The sequence below is a fragment of the Theropithecus gelada genome, chromosome 8, assembly GCF_003255815.1.
Source record: "Theropithecus gelada isolate Dixy chromosome 8, Tgel_1.0, whole genome shotgun sequence".
Taxonomy (NCBI): domain Eukaryota; kingdom Metazoa; phylum Chordata; class Mammalia; order Primates; family Cercopithecidae; genus Theropithecus; species Theropithecus gelada.
Window position 1 is genome coordinate 89,357,584 of NC_037676.1, and position 19,757 is coordinate 89,377,340.

A 19,757-nucleotide genomic window follows, 5' to 3' on the forward strand; every position below is an offset into this window, starting at 1 on the left:
AACCTCACAGTAATACTGTATTAGTCTGTTCTCACATTGCTAATAAAGACACAACTGAGACTAGGTAACTTTTAAAGCAAAGAGTTGCCATTGACTCACAGTTCCACATGGCTGAGGAGGCCTCATGATCATGGCAGATCAAGGGATGTCTTACATGGCAGGAGGCAAGAGAGAATGAGAGCAAAGTAAAAGGGGAAATGCCTTATAAAACCATCAGATCTCCTGACACTTATTCACTACCACAAGAACAGTATGGGGGAAACTACCCCCGTGATTCAATTATCTCCCACCAGGTCTCTCCTACAACACGTGGGAATTATGGGAGCTACAATTCAAGATGAGATTTGGGTGAGGATTCAGCCAAACTATGTCAAATAACTTGTCATTTGTTTATTCAGTTAGACAATATATACTGAGCACCAACTGTGTGCTAAGTGCAAGTCAGAGAGGACCTCTGTGCTCAGAGCTTCGTGGTGCCCACAGGGTCTGAGTAAGAGGTGGTAAGTGCAGTGCAGGGGGTGTCAGAGGAAGACTTCAGGGCAGGGGCGGTTGTATTGAGAGTGCTTACATTGAGGACAGATGGTGTACTGGAAGATCAGAGAAGCAGAGGAGGCTTTCTTGAGGAAGAAATGTTTAAGTTGAAGGATAAGTTGTCCAGAAGAAGAGAAAGATTATCTGAGGCAAAGAGAACCACATCTGATAATTCTTCACATTATTGATTATCTAAATGCTGTCGAAGCCATCTTAGCTGATACTCTAATTGCCCGAGTTGGTAGTTGTCACCAGAAACTTGTTGAGAAAATTTTTTTCAAAACCTTAAATGATCTCCCCCATGGGTGTCAAGATGGGAGTGATGGCTTGAAGTGGGAGGGGAGACAAAAAGGAAGAAAGGAAGAGAAAGAGAAGAAAGAGAAATAAAAAAGGCAAGGCAAGGGAGAAGTGGACATGCCAGGCCATAGGAGCAATAGTTGGAACTTTTGGAAGTTTTATGAAGGAAGGAAGAATAAAGTTTATATTAACAGAAATCTAACATTGTCTCTGCCATGCTTTGGTCTTGTCCTTTGTACCCCAAATCAACCCCTCTACCATGACATAAAAGGAAAGCCTGGATGGCTTGGGGAATTATTGTAGCCAAGTGATGACAATTTGTACAAATTGGCTACACGCATAAGATTTGCTTGCAGTAAAGTAGAAAGTTACAAGAAAGTTTCAAGTCTGAGTTAAAAAAAATCCATTTATGATGATAACTGCCACTGAGTAATGGCAGATTATGCTAAAAGGAAGGTCCTTTTGTTTTATGCTTCCTTCCTGATTGCTTTGGTTTGAAGCATCTGGGTATAGGTGCTGAGAAGGGGTGAATTGCTCTGCCTGGTAGAGATGTTCTAATTTAGAGTTATAGAGCAACCAGGAGTGAAGAAATTCAGAGACAAAGGGGACAGGAAAGAAGCAAGAGGAGCCAGGAAATGATTGAAGGAAGGTATGCACTAAATAAGGAGAAACTACAATGCTGGGGATGGGGGTGAGGACATTTAAGAAAAGAAATAACTATTAATGTATTTCAAGTAGATTTTCATATGTGATACTGTTACCGGAAGGAGGGCCTTGAGAGTGAGTTGTCCAGCTCCTTGGCGTTTTTAACAAAGAATTGGACAAAACACACAAATAAGGTAACAAAGGAACAAAACACAGGAACGAAGCAGGGATTTAATTAAACAGAGAAAACACTCCACAGGATGGGAGTGGGCCCAAGCAAGCGGCTTAAAGGCCCAGTTACAAAGTTTTCCAAGTTTTAAGTACTCCTTTTGAAGTCCCTATCAGTTACCCTTGTCTCAATGAAGGTCTTGGTCTGTGGCTAATTAAAGGCTGAGGTGAATTGGAGTCCTATGCAGATGAAGGGATGGTCCCCGCTTGGCCCACAGCCATTCCAGGGCACCTTCCCTTCCTATCTGAGATGTGGTGGAAGGGAGGGTTGTAGGGAGAGTAGCCTTTGATCCTTACTACTCGGGGAGATACGGTTTTTCCCTTTGGTTTAGCTTTTGGAAGTTGGTGTTAATTGGTCTTAGGGTCCCTGCCCCTAGACCCAGGTGTTTTCCTTTTGACCCAGCTTTGGGAAATCAGCACAAATTGGATTCAGATTCCCTACCCCCAGCCTTTGGTGTTTTCTCTTTTAAGAAGTCAGCACAAATAGGCCGTAGATTCCCTGCCTCCAGACCCTGTTCTCCTGCCTCAATGCAACATCTCTTTAGGATATCCTCAGTATTTGGTAAGTTCTAATTTCAAGTGCTCTGCATGGCTGCTTTCATTTAGTTCAGTTTTGTTGAGAAAATATTAGGAAAAATTGGATTCATTTCTGGGTAAACAAGCCATAGAATAAAGAGAGCATTTAAAGAAGAATCATAGAAGGAGAGGTGACATCCGAACAGAATCTTCTGGGGAACTGCTGAAATCTTAGGGAGAGCTTTACACTTTCATGGATTTCCATGGGACTGTATGAAGACCCTAAGGGACCAATGGGTCCCAGCTGGCATGACCATATGCAATGTAGGGAGAAAAGCCCAACTTTGATTTAAAAGGGATATGTTCCATTCAATTCAATTCAAAAGGATATAGTTGAAAGTTTGGGGCATTTTTCAGGTTGTGTTACTATTGGTAGCAGGAAATGTACTTCCCTATGTCCTTAAATTGGAGTTTCTATTTTACCAATTAGATGCCCCATTCATTACTTAGCACTATGGGACTAAAATCTGCTTAAGAAGGTTACAATGAAAGGAAAAATAAATTCTGAAAATTCACAGGCCACATTTTCTGTAAGTCTTGCTTGAGTGACCGTATACCTGAATGGCTAGAACGATATTTTCTCATTATTTCTCAACAATTAGTAATAATTGTAGGTAGAGAGCATTTGAACCAAGACAAGTTCTCTACAGAATGTGAAAATGGGGTTGAAAAAGGAGTTAGATGAGAGTCATCGAGATGAGGGTGTAGGAACTCCACAAACAGCTAATTTAGGAATGCTAAACAAAATCAAAGATCCGTTAAAATTAGATAATGTAGATTTGTAATTATCCAGGTGTGTGACTAATTCAGCAATGTTCTGTGGGTGGAAAAAGTAGAGTGGTTAAAGCGGAAAATGGAAACGATTCATACCTGGGAGCTGAGACAGTGAAGACAATATTGTTTTTGCCTGACAGGAGTTCAACGAAATGTTTCTTGAATTATAAATAGAAGGAATTTAGGCTATGAGTGAAGATGGAACATGATATTTGATGATTATTTTATAAATACATATTAATATATTGCTATACATTAAAGCTTGTCTTAAGGTATCCCAACTTTTTAATTTGCTTCTTTAATTTGAATTTGTACTTAGGAAGTAAATCTGTATAATAATAATCTCTGAACAAATTGACTTTCTTGCATGTTTCTATAGCTTCTATATATTCTGGAAAATGTATTGCTACTTTAGCCTAAAGAATACATGTAAATCCAACGGTTGATTTTAGCTGCGTAGTTTTCTATTGCATTTTTAGAAATGGAAAGAGAAGACCTTGAGTTTGGCACAGACATTACTTTAGTAGAAACCAGGGAAATATTGCTTACCCCTCTCTAACCTTAAAATATTCTTTCTTATATTATAAGAGATGACAGGATTCCAATATTGACTGTCAAGAGTTTATGATGGAACTTGCCTTGGACTCCTCAATTTTAACTTTGGATATGTTTGGCAATGTGTGGAACAAAGTCAGCAATCTTGGTTAGCACAAGACAAAGCCTGGAATTTGCCAACTTCTATCCTGCAGTGAGAATTTACCCATAGTTACTTCCCTCGTTTGGTACTAGTGATAATTAAGCTAAGCTTAACAGATGGAGTTAACTTAGTGTACTTAGTGTACTGAATTTAATTAGTATTTTTATGAGTGAGGCTGACTTCAGCTTTTATTTTAAAAAATGATGGAAGAATCTTATAGCAAACATCTTAAGAAAGAGTCTGTATATTACTCTGGCTCTAATTACTACCTAGTAAAATATATATGGGCTCACCAAAAAGTGTGTGTGTGTGTGTGTGTGTGTGTGTCTGTCTGTCTGTCTGTCTGTCTGTGTGTGATGATAGGACTGAGGGTAAAGGCAGTAAAGAAAGATTTTGGAAACTGATAAAGGAAAAAAGTTTGTAAAAGCTATAATACAAGAATATATGCACTTTGGGAGGCCAAGGTGGGTGGATCACTTGAGGTCATGAGTTTGTGACCAGCCTTGCTAACATGGTGAAACACCATCTCTACTGAAAATATTAAAATAAAAAAAAAAAAAAAAAAAGAATTACCCAGGTGTGGTAGAGGGTGCCTATAATCCTGTGTCTGGAGTTGGTTCCTGCTGGTAGGTTTGTAGTCTCGCTGACTTCAAGAATGGAGCTGCAGACCTTCACAGTGAGTGTTACAGCTCTTAAAGATGGCATGGTAGTAAGGTTTATTGTGAAGAGTGAAAGGACAAAGCTTCCACAGGGTGGAAGGGAACCCGAGTGGGTTGCCACTGCTGGCTGGGGTGGCCAGCTTTTAGTCCCTTATTGTCCCCTCCCATGTTCCATTTCTGTCTTATTAAAGTGCGCTTTTTTCATTCTTCCCCATGATTGGCTACTTTTAGAATCCTGCTGATTGGTGCATTTCACAGAGTGCTCATTGGTGCATTTTACAATCCTCTTGTAAGACAGGAAAGTTCTCCAAGTCCCCACTTGACCTAGGAAGTCCAGCTGGCCTCACCTCTCAATCTCCCCTCTAAACAGGACGCCAACTGCTGTTGGGAACTGGGCAATGACCGTTCTAGCTACTTCCTGCTGGATAGGGGTTAAGAAGGGGCCCTGCAGTTGTAGTGTCCTCCAGAGGGGAACTCTGTAGGCCCAAGGGCCAGTGAGTTGGTCCAAGTGTCCTCAGTGGAAGTTGTGAGTTGAGCTCATTTGGGGATCCACTTGTAAGACCATCTGTAGCTTGATGTCCTTGATCCTGGAGGAAACAAATTTGGCAAGGAGGTTAAAAATATAGGGCCTAAAGGCGAGTAATAGAAAGATGGCTGTCACAGGACCTAGAAAAGGGAGAAGCCATATTGCCCAACTCCAGAGGTTGGTATAAGAGTTTGAAAGGCATTGTCTGATTTCAGAAGCCTTTTCCTGTAAACACCGGGTGGCTTCTCATACTATCCCTGACTGGTTGGTGTAAAAACAACACTCTTCCCCTAAGAAGGTGCAGAGTACTCCCCTCTCAGCAGTGAGGAAGTCCAGGCCCCAGCAGTCTTGGAGTGTCACCGCTGCCAAAGAGTCCACCTGGGATTGCAGAGTAAGGACAGACTCTGTCATTTCCCACAAACTATCCGAGAAATCCTTTGAGAGTTTGTGGGTAGTAGGATAATGAAGTAGATAAACTGGCTATTCTGGCTCCTGTAGCAGTGGTCATTCATAACCCTATAAGAAAGGATATCAGTTGTATGGCCCTCTGCTGATAGACTTGAGCTTTGAGCAGCACTGATAAGGTCTGATTTCCTGGAGCAATGTCAATGTTGGGACTTAGGAAGACTAAGGTTCAGGTGCCTGTCCAGTTGGTGGGGAGGAAGATATAGGCTGGAGTTCCACATAAGAAGAATATGCCTTGGCTGGATAGACAGAACTGGTTGTGTATGTTAAAAAGGTGTGTGAGTTTGTTGTTTTCATTTTCCCATACTCCTAGAGTACTTGCCAAGGTAGCTCCGGTGAGCGATTGGAAAGGGGTGTTGGGAGCAAACTGAGTGGCTCTGTGTGTTCTATTTTCCCATTGGAGAAAAAACCATTTTGTATCTACTAGGAACCATTCAAGAGAGTAACTGAAAGAGGGGATAAGAAGGCATTCATTAGTGTTGGGGGCACTGCTGCAGGGGGTCCAGGGTTGAATGGTCATACAGGGAGTATGTTTGCCATTACAAAACCCAGACTGTTAAGCAGGGAGAAGGTGATGATTTTGGGGGGCCCTGAGAAGCAGACAAGCGGTTTGAATGGACTTGTTTAGGTGACTCAGAAGTTACTATGATCAGTTGGGGCTTGAAGTTGTGGGGTATAATAACACTGATGGGATAGTAGGTGCCCCAGGGGCAGGCCTGATAACAGGTTGTGTTGGATGCATAAAGGGGCTTGGAAAGTTAAGACAGTAAAAAAGGTTGATGTGATTAGGATTTTCATCCTGGCAAGAGCTACATTATATACTCCTACTGCAAAGAGTATGGTTAGTATACTGCTCAATAATGTGATGAAACAGTAAAAGGATTCCATTAAAGGGGCAAGGAGAGGTGTTAAAGATTAAATAGGTTTTCACTTGTCTTTTTTAAGTAGGAAGGGGTTTTTCCTCAGGATCAGCTGTAGGAGCCTTTTTAGTCTGGGATATTTTCTTCTGAAATAGGAGATGCAAGTCCTCCCATAATTCAAAGCTGGTCTGGCTGATCTTGGGACTCCTGAGCTGACGGTCTCGCAGGTTCCTCACAGGTGTCCAAAGTTTAACTCTGGTATGGTGAATCCAAGATTCCACTCTTGCCACCTTAACTGCAGTGGGAGTAGAGAGGATTACTCAGTATGGTCCTTCCCACTAGTAATCCATAGATGGGGAGGTAGAGGGAAGGGACTTGACCAACACTAGATCTTCTTGTTGGAACAACTCTGTCCCCTTGTCTCTGACATTCTTCAGGTAGGTTTTTAAGGTTTTGTTGATATCTTGCCAAAGAAGTTATATCCTTGACCAAGTTGGCCTTTTCCTGATCAAGTAGGAAGTATTTGTGAGAAAAGGTCGTCCACACAGCATTTCATATGGACTGAGCCCCATTTTGTGAGGAGAATTTCGGATTCTCAGTGAGGCCCTGGGCAAGAGAGTAGGACATGGGAAATGAGTTTCTTGTCTTTTCGACCTTCCCTGAGGATTGTGGCCTCCAGGCACAGTGAAGGTTATATTGTATCCCTAGCACCCTGGAAATTCCCTGAGTTACCCTGGCTTTAAAAGCCAGACCATTGTCACTTTGTAAGCTTTGGGGAAGCCCAAATCTAGGAATTATTTCATGAATTAGGACTTTAACCACTTCCTGAGCCTTCTCTGTTTGCAGGCTTCTATCCAATTTGTGAAGGTATCAACACAGACCAACAAGTATTGAAATCCCCTTGACTTAGGCATATGGGTGAAGTCTAACTGCCAGTCATCTCTGGGATAGTGCCTTATTTTTTGTTCCCCTAGAGGGGCCTTATGATGAACCAAGCAATTATTCTCTTGACACACATCACAGGCTTTGACTACTTGTCGGACGGTCTGTAGGAGATTTGGTCCTGTAAATAGGGATTTGGCCATTTGATGAGTGTTCTCAATACCCATATGAAAAGTTTGGTGGAGGGTCTTAAGTATTTTCCACTGGCTGGCTTTGGGTATGAGTACCTTTCCCTCTTCTGTCGTTCACCACCCCCAGGGGAGAAAACTATGCCCCTGCGAAAGTCCCCATTCTGTTTCAGTTGGGGAATACTGGGGCTTAATCTCTTGGAGAGAGTTGTTCCATACCAAGGGTCCTTTCATAGGCATTTCTAATGGGAGGTTCTGCTTGGCAGCAATTGTGGCCTCAGCGTCTGCCCAACCGTTTTCTTCTGCCTTTCTCCTTCACCTTTTTGATGGCTTCGGCAGTGTAAGACTGCCACCTCTTTGGGTTTTTGCATTGCATGCAATAACTCCATGATTTCTTTGTGGTATTTAATGGGGGTTCTCCCAGAGTTTAGGAACTCCCTTTTCGTATTGCATCATGGACATGTAGGATTATATTAGCATACTTGCTATCTGTATACACATTTATTCTTTTTTCCCTTCCCAGTTCTAAGGCTCAGGTAAGCACCACTAGTTTTGCTAACTGGGCGCTGGTCCCTGGGGGAAGAGGCTTACTTTCAAGTACTGTTACATCACTAACTATGGCATAACCTGCCCTTCATATCCCATTCTCCACAAATGAACTTCCATTGGTACATAGGTTAAGGTCAGGATTAGCTAAGGGGACTTCTAAGAGATTCTCTCAGGCAGCATAGGTCTGGGCAACAATTTGTTGGCAGTCATGCTCGATTGGTTCCCCATCCTCTGGGAGAAAAATAGGAGGGTTGAGGGCTGCACACATGTGAATTTGAAGCACCGGTCCCTCAAGGAGTAGTGCCTGGTATCTAAGCAGGCAGTTGTCTGATAGCCATAAATTTCCTTTGGCAACTAGTATGCCATTTACATCATGAGTAGTCTAAATGGTGAGATCCTTTCCTTGAATTATTTTGATAGCCTTTGATACTAAGATGGCCACTGCTGCAACTATCAGGAAACAATGAGGCCAGCCGTTTGCTACTATATCAATTTCCTTACTTAGGTATGCAACTGATTGTGGGGTTGTCACACGAGTCTGAGTAAGGACTCCAAGAGCTATTCCTGCTCTCTCTGTGACATATAAAGGGAGATTTTGTCCTCTGGGAAGGCTTAAGGCTGGAGCTTGTACTAGGGCCTGCTTTAAGGTTTTGAAGGCTGTTTCTACCTCTGGTTCCCATTCTGCTAGATGAGTATTTGCCCTCTGGGTCTCCTTGATTAGAGTATAGAGTGGCCTGGCCATCTTGCTGTATCCAGGGATCCATAGTCAGCAAAAACCGGTGATCCCAAGGAACCCCCGCAACTGTTTTAATGTCTTAGGGCAAGGACAAGCCAGTATAGGCTGTATTCGTTCTTTGCTGAGGTCCCTGCTTCCTCTGGCTAAGATTAGGCCTAGATATTTGACTTGTTGTAGGCAGAGCTGGGCCTTCGATTTAGATGCCTTGTACCTTTTGATTAGCTAGAAAGGTCAAGAAATCTAGAGTAGCCTGCTGGCAGGAGGCTTCTGAACTGGTAGCCAAAAGTAATTCATCCACATACTGAAGGACCAGAATGCCTGGACTTGAGAAATGGCCTAGATCTTGGGCCAGTGCATGACCAAACAGATGAGGGCTATCCCTGAACCCTTGGGACAAGACCATCCACATAAGTTGGGACATGTGGTCTGTGGGATCCTCAAAGGCAAAGGGAAACTGGGAATTAGAGTGCATTCACAGAAGAAAGCATCTTTGAGGTCCAGAACAGTGGACCATTCTGCTTCCTCTGGTATTTGAGAGAGCAGGGTATAGGGGTTGGTTACATCTGGATATAGAGGAATTACTGCCTCATTGATGAGTCTAAGATTTTGCACTAGTCTCCACTGACCGTTCAGTTTTTGTACTCCTAGAATTGGGGTGTTGCAGGGACTGCTGCATTTTCTTACTAAGCCTTAAACTTTTAAATGTCTAACAATATCCTGTAATCCTTTATGAGCTTCAGGCCTTAAGGGATATTGCCTTTGATAAGGAAAAGTGGTGGAGTCTTCTAATCTGATTTGGACTGGGTGGGCATTTTTTGCCCTTCTGAATTGTCCTTCCAAGGCCTAGACTTCAGGATTGTTTCCCTCCTCAAATAGGGGACAACAGATGGGTAACGTGTTCCCTATATTCGTGTAGATAATAGCTCCAGCTTTGGCTAATATGTCGCTCCCTAATAAGGGTGTGGGGCTTTCAGGCATAACAAGAAAGGCATGTGAAAAGAGCAAAGTCCCCTTACAACTGAGGAGGTGGGAGAAATACCTGGTTAGAGGCTGTCCCAGGATTCCTCGGATGGTAACTGACCTTGAGGACAGCTGTCCAGGGCAGGAGATTAATGTTGAGAATGCCACGCCAGTGTCTAGGAAGAAGTCAATTTCCTGGCCCTCAATGGTTAAACTTACCCGGGGCTCAGTGAGGGTGATGACGTGAGCTGGCGCTTGCCCTGGGGACCCTCAGTCCTGTTGTTGGATCATCTGGTTGGGGGCTTGTGGCCCAGAGAACCTTTGTCCTTTTGGGCTGTGCACCTTCCAGTGATTGCCTCAGCATAGTGGACATGGGCGAGGGGGTGGCTTGTTTCTCATTGCACAATTTTTTTTTTAAAGTGTCCTTGCAAATCACACTGACAACAAGCTCTACCGGGTGATTGGCCTACTCCGTTTTCTGTCCTTTCTGAACCACCAAGGTTTGTATGTCTGAAGGCCATGATGGAGGCTGTGGCCTTTCTCTGATCTCGCTTTTCCTTTTCAGCCTGTTCCTTCCTCTTGGTCCCTATTATAGAACACCAAGGCTGCCAGGTTTAGTAATGCCTCCAAATTTTGTTCAGGGCCCAGGGCTAGCTTTTGGAGCTTTCTCCTGATATCTGTGGCTGATTGGGTAATAAAATTATCTTTTAGGATTAATTGGCCCTCAAGGGAGTCGGGTGACATGGTAGTATATTTTCTGAAGGCCTCCCATAGCTGCTTAAGGAAGGCGGTAAGATTTTCTTTCTTTCCCTGAGTTATGGTGGACATCATTGAATAATTCATGGGCTTTTTCCTAATTCTCCTTAGTCCTTCTAGAACACAGGTCAACAGATGTTTGAGACTCCAGTCCCTGTGATCTGAGTCGAGGTCCTGGTGGGGATCCATACTGGGGACAGCTTGCTGACTGTTAGGGAATTTGTCCCTTTCTTCGACTGTCATTCTATCATTTACTTGAGTAACATACCAGGTATCTCCAAACTCTCGGGCTGTGGCTAAAGTCGCATTCTTTTCATTAAAGGCCAGGGTTTGATCTAATAATAGCATGACACTTCTCCAAGTGAGGTCAAAGGTTTGCCCTAGACCTTGTAGGACATCTATATACATATCAGGATCATCTGAAAACTTCCCCAGGTCTACCTTGATCTACTTTAAGTCAGAGAGGGAGAAAGGGACACGTAGCCGGGTTGGGCCAAATTCCCCTTCCCCTGCAGCTTGAAGGGGACGTAACTGATAGCCCGGGAGGGTTTGTGGTCCCTTGTAGATTTCTTTGCTTGTTTCCTTCTCGGTGGGGAAATTAGAGGAGGCTTATCACTAATAGGAAGGGGAGCTGTAGGGAGGCTAGGATATGAAGGTAAGCTAACAGGTTCTCCTGTCAGGGACATAGATTGCAAGTTGTGCATAGTTGTGGATTATCCTTCAATGAAAGGAAAGCTTGGACATAAGGTATTTCAATCCATTTGCCTTCCCTCTTACAGAAAAGGTCAAGCTGCAGGATAGTATTGTAATTTATACTTCCCTCAGGTGGCCATTTTTCCCATCAGAGAGAGAATAATGGGGCCAGGCCATAGTGCAGAAAAAAATAAGCAGCTTCTTTTTCAGGGTTTGAGGGTCAAATTGGTTCCAATGGCTTCATTTCAAGGGAGAGCTTGTTGAGGCCTGAGTGTTTCCCATCTGAAAGAAAAAAACATCCACGGTTTTAGTCTGTTTTATTTTTCTCCTGCCCAATAACCTGCAATGGTCCTGGGACCCTGCTGTTCGGAATAGTTGCGCTCACCGAAGCAGCAGCGGAAACACTTGTTTTCCTCTTAGACCACAAAGAGGATGGAGGAGGGTCGTATTGAGTGGCCCTTACTGACACATTCTCGAAAACCTGCACCCTTGCCTTTCCTCTTAGACTACAAAGAGGAACGAGAGAGGTCGGAGTGGAGGGCCATACCCTGAGGGAGGGATGGGATCTCCAGCGTTGGAAGAGTGATGCCTTTTGTCTTCATTTCTCATCATATGAATAGGAAGAATATCCCCCCCAATTTTGGAGTCTGTAATTTCTGAGGCTCCCCATATCCTAGCTTCAGAAATAGCCTTTTACTCTTGGGCATATCTCTTGGAGAAGTCTTACTTATATAAGACTGGTAATAGTAGCCACGCTTGTATACAAAACAAAACAAACAAACAAACTTAACAAAAATCCAGTTTCCTACAGACTAGAAAAATGAAAAAACAAAACACACAAACTCCCCCCAAAGCCTTTGTGGTACATACCTATAATGAAATCTCATAAAGCAGTAAAATGAATGAATTAGTCATTGAATCTCATGTACACAATGTTGAATACAACAAGAAAAGCAAGTTACAGAATCCATAAGAATCACTTCTTTTTACAAAGTTTAAAATATAAAAAATTAAAATGATCTTTTTAAATGAATACATATATCTTTGATAAATCTATAATGAAAACCAACAGAATACTAGAAACAAAATTCAGGGTAGTGTTTACTTGTCTTAGAATGAGGGACATGTCACCTAGAGAAATAGTTGTACAGTAACTGGTAAGGTTCTGTTTTTAAAAACCTGGGTGGGTACATTAAGTTTCATTTCTGTTACTCTTTAACCTGTAATATATTATGAATATTCTTTTTTATTTGTTTAATAATTAATATAAACAATACCAAAAACCTTAAAATATCAACATCAGATAAAGGAAAAAATTGCCTTTTTAATTACTAGTTCTATACTGAAAAAATCCAGTTGTGTACATTATTTTACATATCTCTATTATTTACCTGGAATAAAAATTAATCCACAAATAATTGGATGTGATGCCAAAATGTATGAACAGATTGATAGTCTGTTCATATATTGTACAGTGACTACTTGACATAATAAAAACATTTTTAAACAAAAATTTACTATGTATAGAAGCTTATTTTACAGGAGAATGCCTGATACCTTCTCCCTGGAATATTCTTTGTCTAGCTCCTTTTCATTTTTTTATGTCTCAGCTTAAATCCTTCTATCCCTGAGAGATAATGTCTTTTCCTGGCAAGCAAAGTAGGTCCCCCATTTTTATATTGTTATAGTACCTATGATTATTTTTCACAACACATATACATTTTCATATTATTTTTTAACAGCTTTAAATTACATATTTATGGAACTGATTCTTCTATCAGTGCCTTCGTGCATTCCTATGTAAGGATGGCTGATTTTTGTATATTGAACTTTCATCCCAATTTTATTGTCAGTTATAATATCTGTATATTCTTTTGCATATTCCATGTATAAGATCATGTCATCTGCAAAAAATAACAGCTTTGCCTGTCCTTTCCAATTCTTACATTTTGTAGTTATTTTAATTTTAATGCTTAGGACCTTTTCACTAGAATGTTGAATTGATTAGAGCAGTATCCATGGCATTTCTGATTCCAGGGGCAAAGTTTTCAAAATTTCACCTTCAGTATAATATTTGCTGTATTTTGTGTAAATAAATAATTTTGCATATTGTTTCATTTCTATTTCTAGTCTGCTAATAGTTTGTGTTACAAAAGATATTGAACCATATGAGGTGTTTTTTTTAGATACACATTATTTTTTCCTCCTGTATTTTGTTAATGGGTTAAATAACACCCCTGGAATAGTATTCCTGATATATTCCCAAGTAGCCTAGGCTTTGTTATCTTTTAAAATTATCCCTGGATTTAGTGTTAATATTTTGTTTAGAAATTTTGCATCTATAATCAGTGACACTGGCTTGTAATCTTCCTTTATGGTAATTTCCTTGGCTGCTATTGATATCAAGGCTAGGCCATCCTCATAAAACTTGCTGGAAACTACATATGACTTTTGTATTTTTCTGGAAGCGTTGGGTTTATTTTTTAAAAGTTTGTTAGATTTCACCGATAGGACCATTTTGGCCAGTTTTCTTTGTAGGAAGGTTCTTAGTTGTATTCTTTAAAATATTTGAACAATTAAAATTTTATATTTCTACTTGTGTCAGTTTGGTAATTTGTACTTTTATAAGTATTTGTTCATCTAAATTTTCAAATTGATTGGCATGAAGTTTTCATAATATAATCTTTCTGACTTTTTCTATCTGTGGGATCTGTGATGAAGTCTCCTTTTCCATTTCTGACATAATTTATGTCTGCCTTTTCTGTTTTTGTTCTCAAAAAATTTTTTGCCAAGTTTATTAGATGTTATTTTTGCAAGTTTATTAGATTTCTAAATAACTAAGTTTTGGTTTTATTGCTCTAACAGTTTTTCTCCTTTATTATATATTTCCTTATACTTATTTTGAGTATAACTTGCTCTTTCTTTTTCTCATTTTTTGAGATCAAACCTTAACTCATGAATTGTCAGTTTTTCTTTTTTAAAAAACATGCATTCGGGGTCTGAGCATAGTGACTCATACCTATAATCGTAGCACTTTGGGAGGTTGAGGCAGGAGTGCATCACTTTGAGCTCAGGAGTTTGAGACTAGCCTGGCCAACATGGCAAAAACTATCTCTTAAAAAAAAAGTAGCTGGGCATTGGTTTGCACCTGTAGTACCAGCTACTTGAGAGGCTGAGGTGGGAGGATCACGTGAGCTGGGAGGCAGAGGTTGCAGTAAGCCAAGATCATGCCATTGTACTCCAGCCTGGGTAACAAAGATCCCTTCTCAAAAAAAAAAAAAAAAAAAAAGAAAGTGCATTTAAAGCAATATATTTCTTTCTACTTTGTTTTATCTGTGCCTCTTTTTATTACTACCTGAAAAATCCTTAAGATAACCAACTGAAAAGGGTGAGCTGAGTAATGTAGCTGACTACTAAAGAAAAAGGGAAAAAGTTTTACTCTACAACCACAGTGATCATTCAAATTATAAAATTAAAAACTCCTAATTACATTAGATACAGAAATATTATCACACATATACAAGTAATATGATAATACAAATGTTATGTATTTTGTAAAAATCTTATGGAACATGTAGAATTTGTTTGGAAAAAAAATATGTAGGGATTGAGGCCAAGCGCGGTGGCTCACACCTATAATCGAAGCACTTCAGGAGGCAGAGGCAGGGGGATCATGAGGTCAGGAGAACGAAACCATCCTGGCTAACACCATGAGTCCCTGTCTCTACATAAAAATTCAAAAACATTAATCAGTTGTGGTGGTGGGCTCCTGTAGTCCCAGCTACTCAGGAGGATGAGGCAGGAGAATGATGTGAACCCAGGAAGAGGAGCTTGCAGTGAGCCGAGATTGCACCACCACACTCCAGCCTGGGCAACAGGGCAAGACTCTGTCTCAGAAAAAAAAAAAAAAAAAAAAAAAAAGAGACTATAGGGATTGAGAATAATATAAAGAAGTAGGTTACCAAATTAGACTTCTAAGAATCAGATTTTACCCAGTATCAAGCTTTATTAAAAATTCAAAGGTACAGGTAATTGTGAAAAGCAGAAGGATGAAAAAAGTCTTTCCAACTCTACTAGCTGTGAGAGTTTAGAAAATTTATATAAACTCTTTTAGTTACAGTTTCCTTATTTTATAAACTGAGGCTAATATTGCCTACTCACATGGTATATTGTGTATTCATCTGTTCTCACACTGCTAATAAAGACATACCTGAGACTGAGTAATTTATAAAGGAAAGAGGTTTAGTTGACTAACAGTTCCACATGGCTGGGGCAGGCCTCACAGTCATGGTAGAAGGTGGAGGAGGGGCAAAGTCACATCTTACATGGCAGCAGGCAAAGAGAGAGCTTGTGTAGGGAAACTCTCCTTTATAAAACCATCAGATCTCATGAGACTTACTATTGTGAGAACAGCATGGGAAAGACCTACCCCCATGATTCAATTACCTCCCACTGGGTCCCTCCCACAACATGTGGGAATTAAGGAGCTACAATTCAAGATGGGATTTGGGTGGGGGACACAGCTAAACCATATCATTCTGACCCTGGCCCCTCCAAAATCTCATGTCCTCACATTTCAAAACTAATTGTGTCTTCCCAACAGTCCCCTAAAGTCTTAACTCATTTCAGCATTAACTCAAAAGTCCACAGTCCAAAGTGTTATCTGAGCCAAGGCAGGTCTCATCTGCCTATGAGACTCTGAAATCTAGGCAGAGGTTCCCAAACCTCAATTTTTGACTTCTGTGCACCTGCAGGCTCAACACCATGTGTAGACTTGTACTCTCTGAAGCAATGGCCTGACCTCTACGTTGGCCCCTTTTAGCCATGGCTGGGACATGGGGCACTGAGTCCTGAGACTGTACAAAGCAGCAAGGCTCTGGGTGAGACCCATGAAACCATTTTTTCCTCCTAGGCCATGTGGCTTGTGATGGTAGGGGCTGCCATGAAGGTCTCTGACATGGTCTGGAGACATTTTCCCCATTGTCTTGGAGATTACCATCTGGCTCCTTGTTACTTATGCAAATTTCTGCAACCAGCTTGAATTTCTCCTCAGAAAATAGGTTTTTCTTTTCTACTCCATTGTCAGGCTGCAAATTTTCTGAACTTTTATGCTCTGCTTCCCTTTTAAACATAAGTTCCAATTCCAAACCATATCTTTCTGAATACATAAAGCTGAATGTATTTTATAGCACCCAAGTCACCTCTTGAACACTTTGCAGCTTGGAAATTTCTTCTGTTAGATACTCTAAATCATCTCCCTCAAGTTCAAAGTGCCACAGATCACTAGGGCAGGTGCAAAAGGCTGCCAGTCTCTGCTAAAACATAGCAAGAGTCACCTTTATTTAAGTTTCCAACAAGTTCATCTCCATCTGAGACCAACTCAGCCTGGACTTTTTTGCTGACATCTCTATCAGCATTTTGGTCAAAGCCATTCATCAAGTCTATCGGAAGTTACAAAATTTCCCACATCTTCCTGTCTTCTTCTGAGCCTTCCAAACTGTTGCAGTCTCTGCCTGTTGCTCAGTTCCAAAGTAACTTCCACACTTTACTGGTACCAATTTTCTGTATTCATCTGTTCTCACACGGCTAATAAAGACATACCCAACACTGGGTAATTTATCAAGGAAAGAGGTTTAATAGACTCACAGTTCCACTTGACTAGGGAGACCTCACAATCATGTCGGAAGGCAAATGAGGAGCAAAGTCATGTCTTACATGGGAGCAGGCAAATAGAGAGCTTGTGTAGGAGAACTCTCCTTTATAAAACCATCAGATCTTGTGAGACTTACTCGCTATCATAAGAACAGCCCGGGAAAGATCTGCCCCCATGATTCCATTATCTCCCACTGGGTCCCTCTAGTGAGACATGGGAATTATGGGAGCTACAATTCAAGATGAGATTTGGGTGGGGACACAGCCAAACGGTATCACATGGTTAGTGTTAATGAGATGATGTGCGCATAATGTTTAGCAGAGTAGCCAGCACATTTAAGAATGCAACAAGTTGTATGTTAATGTGATAATTTACTATTGCTGTTATGATTCCACATAATATCTTATATTTAATTTTTAATCTTCCTATGTATATAATTAAAGGTCTGTTATCAAGATGTAATCCAGATTCATTTCTGCAACCTAACTTACTATTTTTTTCGTTAAAGATAGGCAGCACTGGTTGGATTTCTTGCCTATAAGTTTTCAATGGCCTTTTAATAGAAATGCTTGATCCTAGAAATATGAATGGGAAATAGTCATTTATTTGTACATCTCTTAGGGACTTGGGTATAGAACATACCATAGCACAAGAATAAGATATGGTGGCTATCTTCCAAGATGTTTATAGATTACCAGGGGTAAATAAAAGTTAAATAATAAAATTTTATCCTTGGTGCTAAAACAACACTGAAAAACAAGTGTGTGAGTATAAAGGATGTTAGCCATTGGCTTGAAATATTTTCCTAAATTATGTAAGCCTAATATATTATTAAAGGTGTTTCATTTGCTCAGGACAGTTATAATACATGTAATCAAATTCTACACATTGAAAATATTTCATATATTCTAAGTTCTACATTTAACAGAATGATATATATAACTGTGCTATCATGATTGAAACATTCTAATGCATTTAAAAAGAATATGTTCTTAAATTGACAAATTTTCTCAAAACAGTGCATTTATACTCCTGGTAATATAGTTAAAAGTCCCTGTAAATAATTTTTGTGCAGTATACAACAGCATAAAATACTCTATTTTCTTGTTCAGGGAACTCAGTGAAGGCAAAGAGGAAAGTCAACATCAACAACCTGATGATTCTCACAATGTAGCTGTCTATGTTGAGAGAGCACATGGTGGCCATAATTTATATAGACCAAAAAGAGCCACAGAGAACTTTGAAGAATTCCTAGCTATCTTAAAGAAATTGTAAGTATTTAAATTATACTCCTTCTTTTAGTTGAGTAATTCTTTGGAATGTCTTTATTTTTTAAAGTTTATTGTTGTTGGATAAGTGTACTTTAGTTATGATATAGCACTTGTGGTTGATTCAGAAGAGATGGACACGCTGGAGATTTTATTTCTATATAAATACAATCTTCATGAATTCAGTCTTCATGGTGTGTCATGGATATAATGCTAAACCTGTGATCCATTATTTTAAAATTAAGCTGCAAGCATAATACATATTATTTACTGATATTTCACAATTATGTTAAAGATGTCCTTAGCTTATGGTTATCTGAAGGTTTTTCACAGAATTTAAGCTGTCTTCCTCATCCAGGAGTCTTTAAATAAACTTACCACACATTCCTTTTTTTTTTTTTTTTTGAGACTAAGTCTTGCTCTTGTGCCCCAGGCTGGAGTGCAATGGCATGATCTCGGCTTACTGCAACCTCTGCCTCAGTGGCATGATCTGGGCTTATTTCAACCTCCTGGGTTCGAGTGATTCTCCTGCCTCAGCTGGGATTACAGGCACCTGCCACCATACCTAGCTAATTTTTGTGTTTTTAGTAGAGATGGGGTTTCACCATGTTGGCCAGGCTGGTCTCGAACTCCTGACCTCAGGTGATCCTCGGCCTCCCACGGCCTGGGATTACAGGCGTTAGCCACTGCACCTGTCCCCATTGCCTTTAATTTCCTAGAATACTTTGTGCTCTAATAGGGACACAACTGTCTGGAGAAGGATCGGTGTGTAGGAGAAGATTAAATCTGAGTGGAGGCTGATTACCAAAGATGGTATTGGATTTGTGAATAAAATTAAAGTTAAACGAGGACCATGAAAATTATAGAAGAAAATCTTTACCACCTGTCATAGGGGAGTAAAATTAAACTTGTAAGCTGAAAAAAAGAAATTCAACTAGAATATGTGATATTGGAATTGAGATTGATAACAGGAACAAAACCAAAAGTCTCAAGACTAGAATTGTCTTCATAAAAAATTCAATAGCGGGGAATGAGTAATTAAAAATTTGACATTTATGTTCTGAAGAATGAACTTTTTCTTTGTTTAGATACACAAATACCATTATGGTATAACTGCTACAGTATACAGTGCAGTAACATGCTGTACAGGTTTGTAGCCTAGGAGCAACAGGCTAGACCAGCTGGCCTAGGTGTGTAGTAGACTACACTATCTAGGTTTGTTTAAGTGTACTCTGTGATGTTTACAGAATGACAAAAATCACATGATGACAAATTTCTCAGAATGTATCCCCGTTGTTAAGTGGCACATGACTATGATTGCAAATTTGAGGAAATATGATCAGAGCTTCCAGGAAAGTTGAGAATGGTCAGATTTTTGATACTCTTAACTTATAATAACAAAAAGGAAACAACGAATACTAGTCACGTTTCAGTAAAGCAGGTACGAGGGAATTATAGAAGGAAATCTTAACCACCTGTCATAGAAGAATAAAATTAAACTTGTAAGCTGAAAAAATTAGAAAATTCAACTAGAATATGCACAGGAAATTTGTTAAAAATATCCTTTAACTGGTAGAAAATCACTAAAACACTGAAAGTGATTGAAGATATACTATGCCGCAATCACTTTAATTCCATTAAACTCTAATGTTGATTAATATTGCATTAGATTCCAAAATTTTAGTTTCCAGAAACCCATGAATCACTCTGCTGATTTCAGATTGTGCTGGACTGTAAGAGTTTTAATGGCAATGGTGATTCCTATGTTTTTTTACTATAATGAGATAGCAGTTTCCAGATAACAAAGTTTCTGA

The 19,757-nt window shown here is 40.1% G+C and overlaps 1 protein-coding gene across 2 annotated transcripts in view; it reads left to right on the forward strand.

The window, feature by feature from the left end:
• CNBD1 (cyclic nucleotide binding domain containing 1) overlaps window positions 1–19,757 on the forward strand; it is a 585,185-nt gene that overhangs the window by 52,734 nt on the left and 512,694 nt on the right. For both annotated transcript variants that reach the window (XM_025394780.1, XM_025394781.1), the window contains exon 4: window positions 17,788–17,946. In XM_025394780.1, coding sequence (XP_025250565.1) covers window positions 17,788–17,946 — 159 coding nt within the window. The remainder of the gene's footprint in view (window positions 1–17,787; window positions 17,947–19,757) is intronic.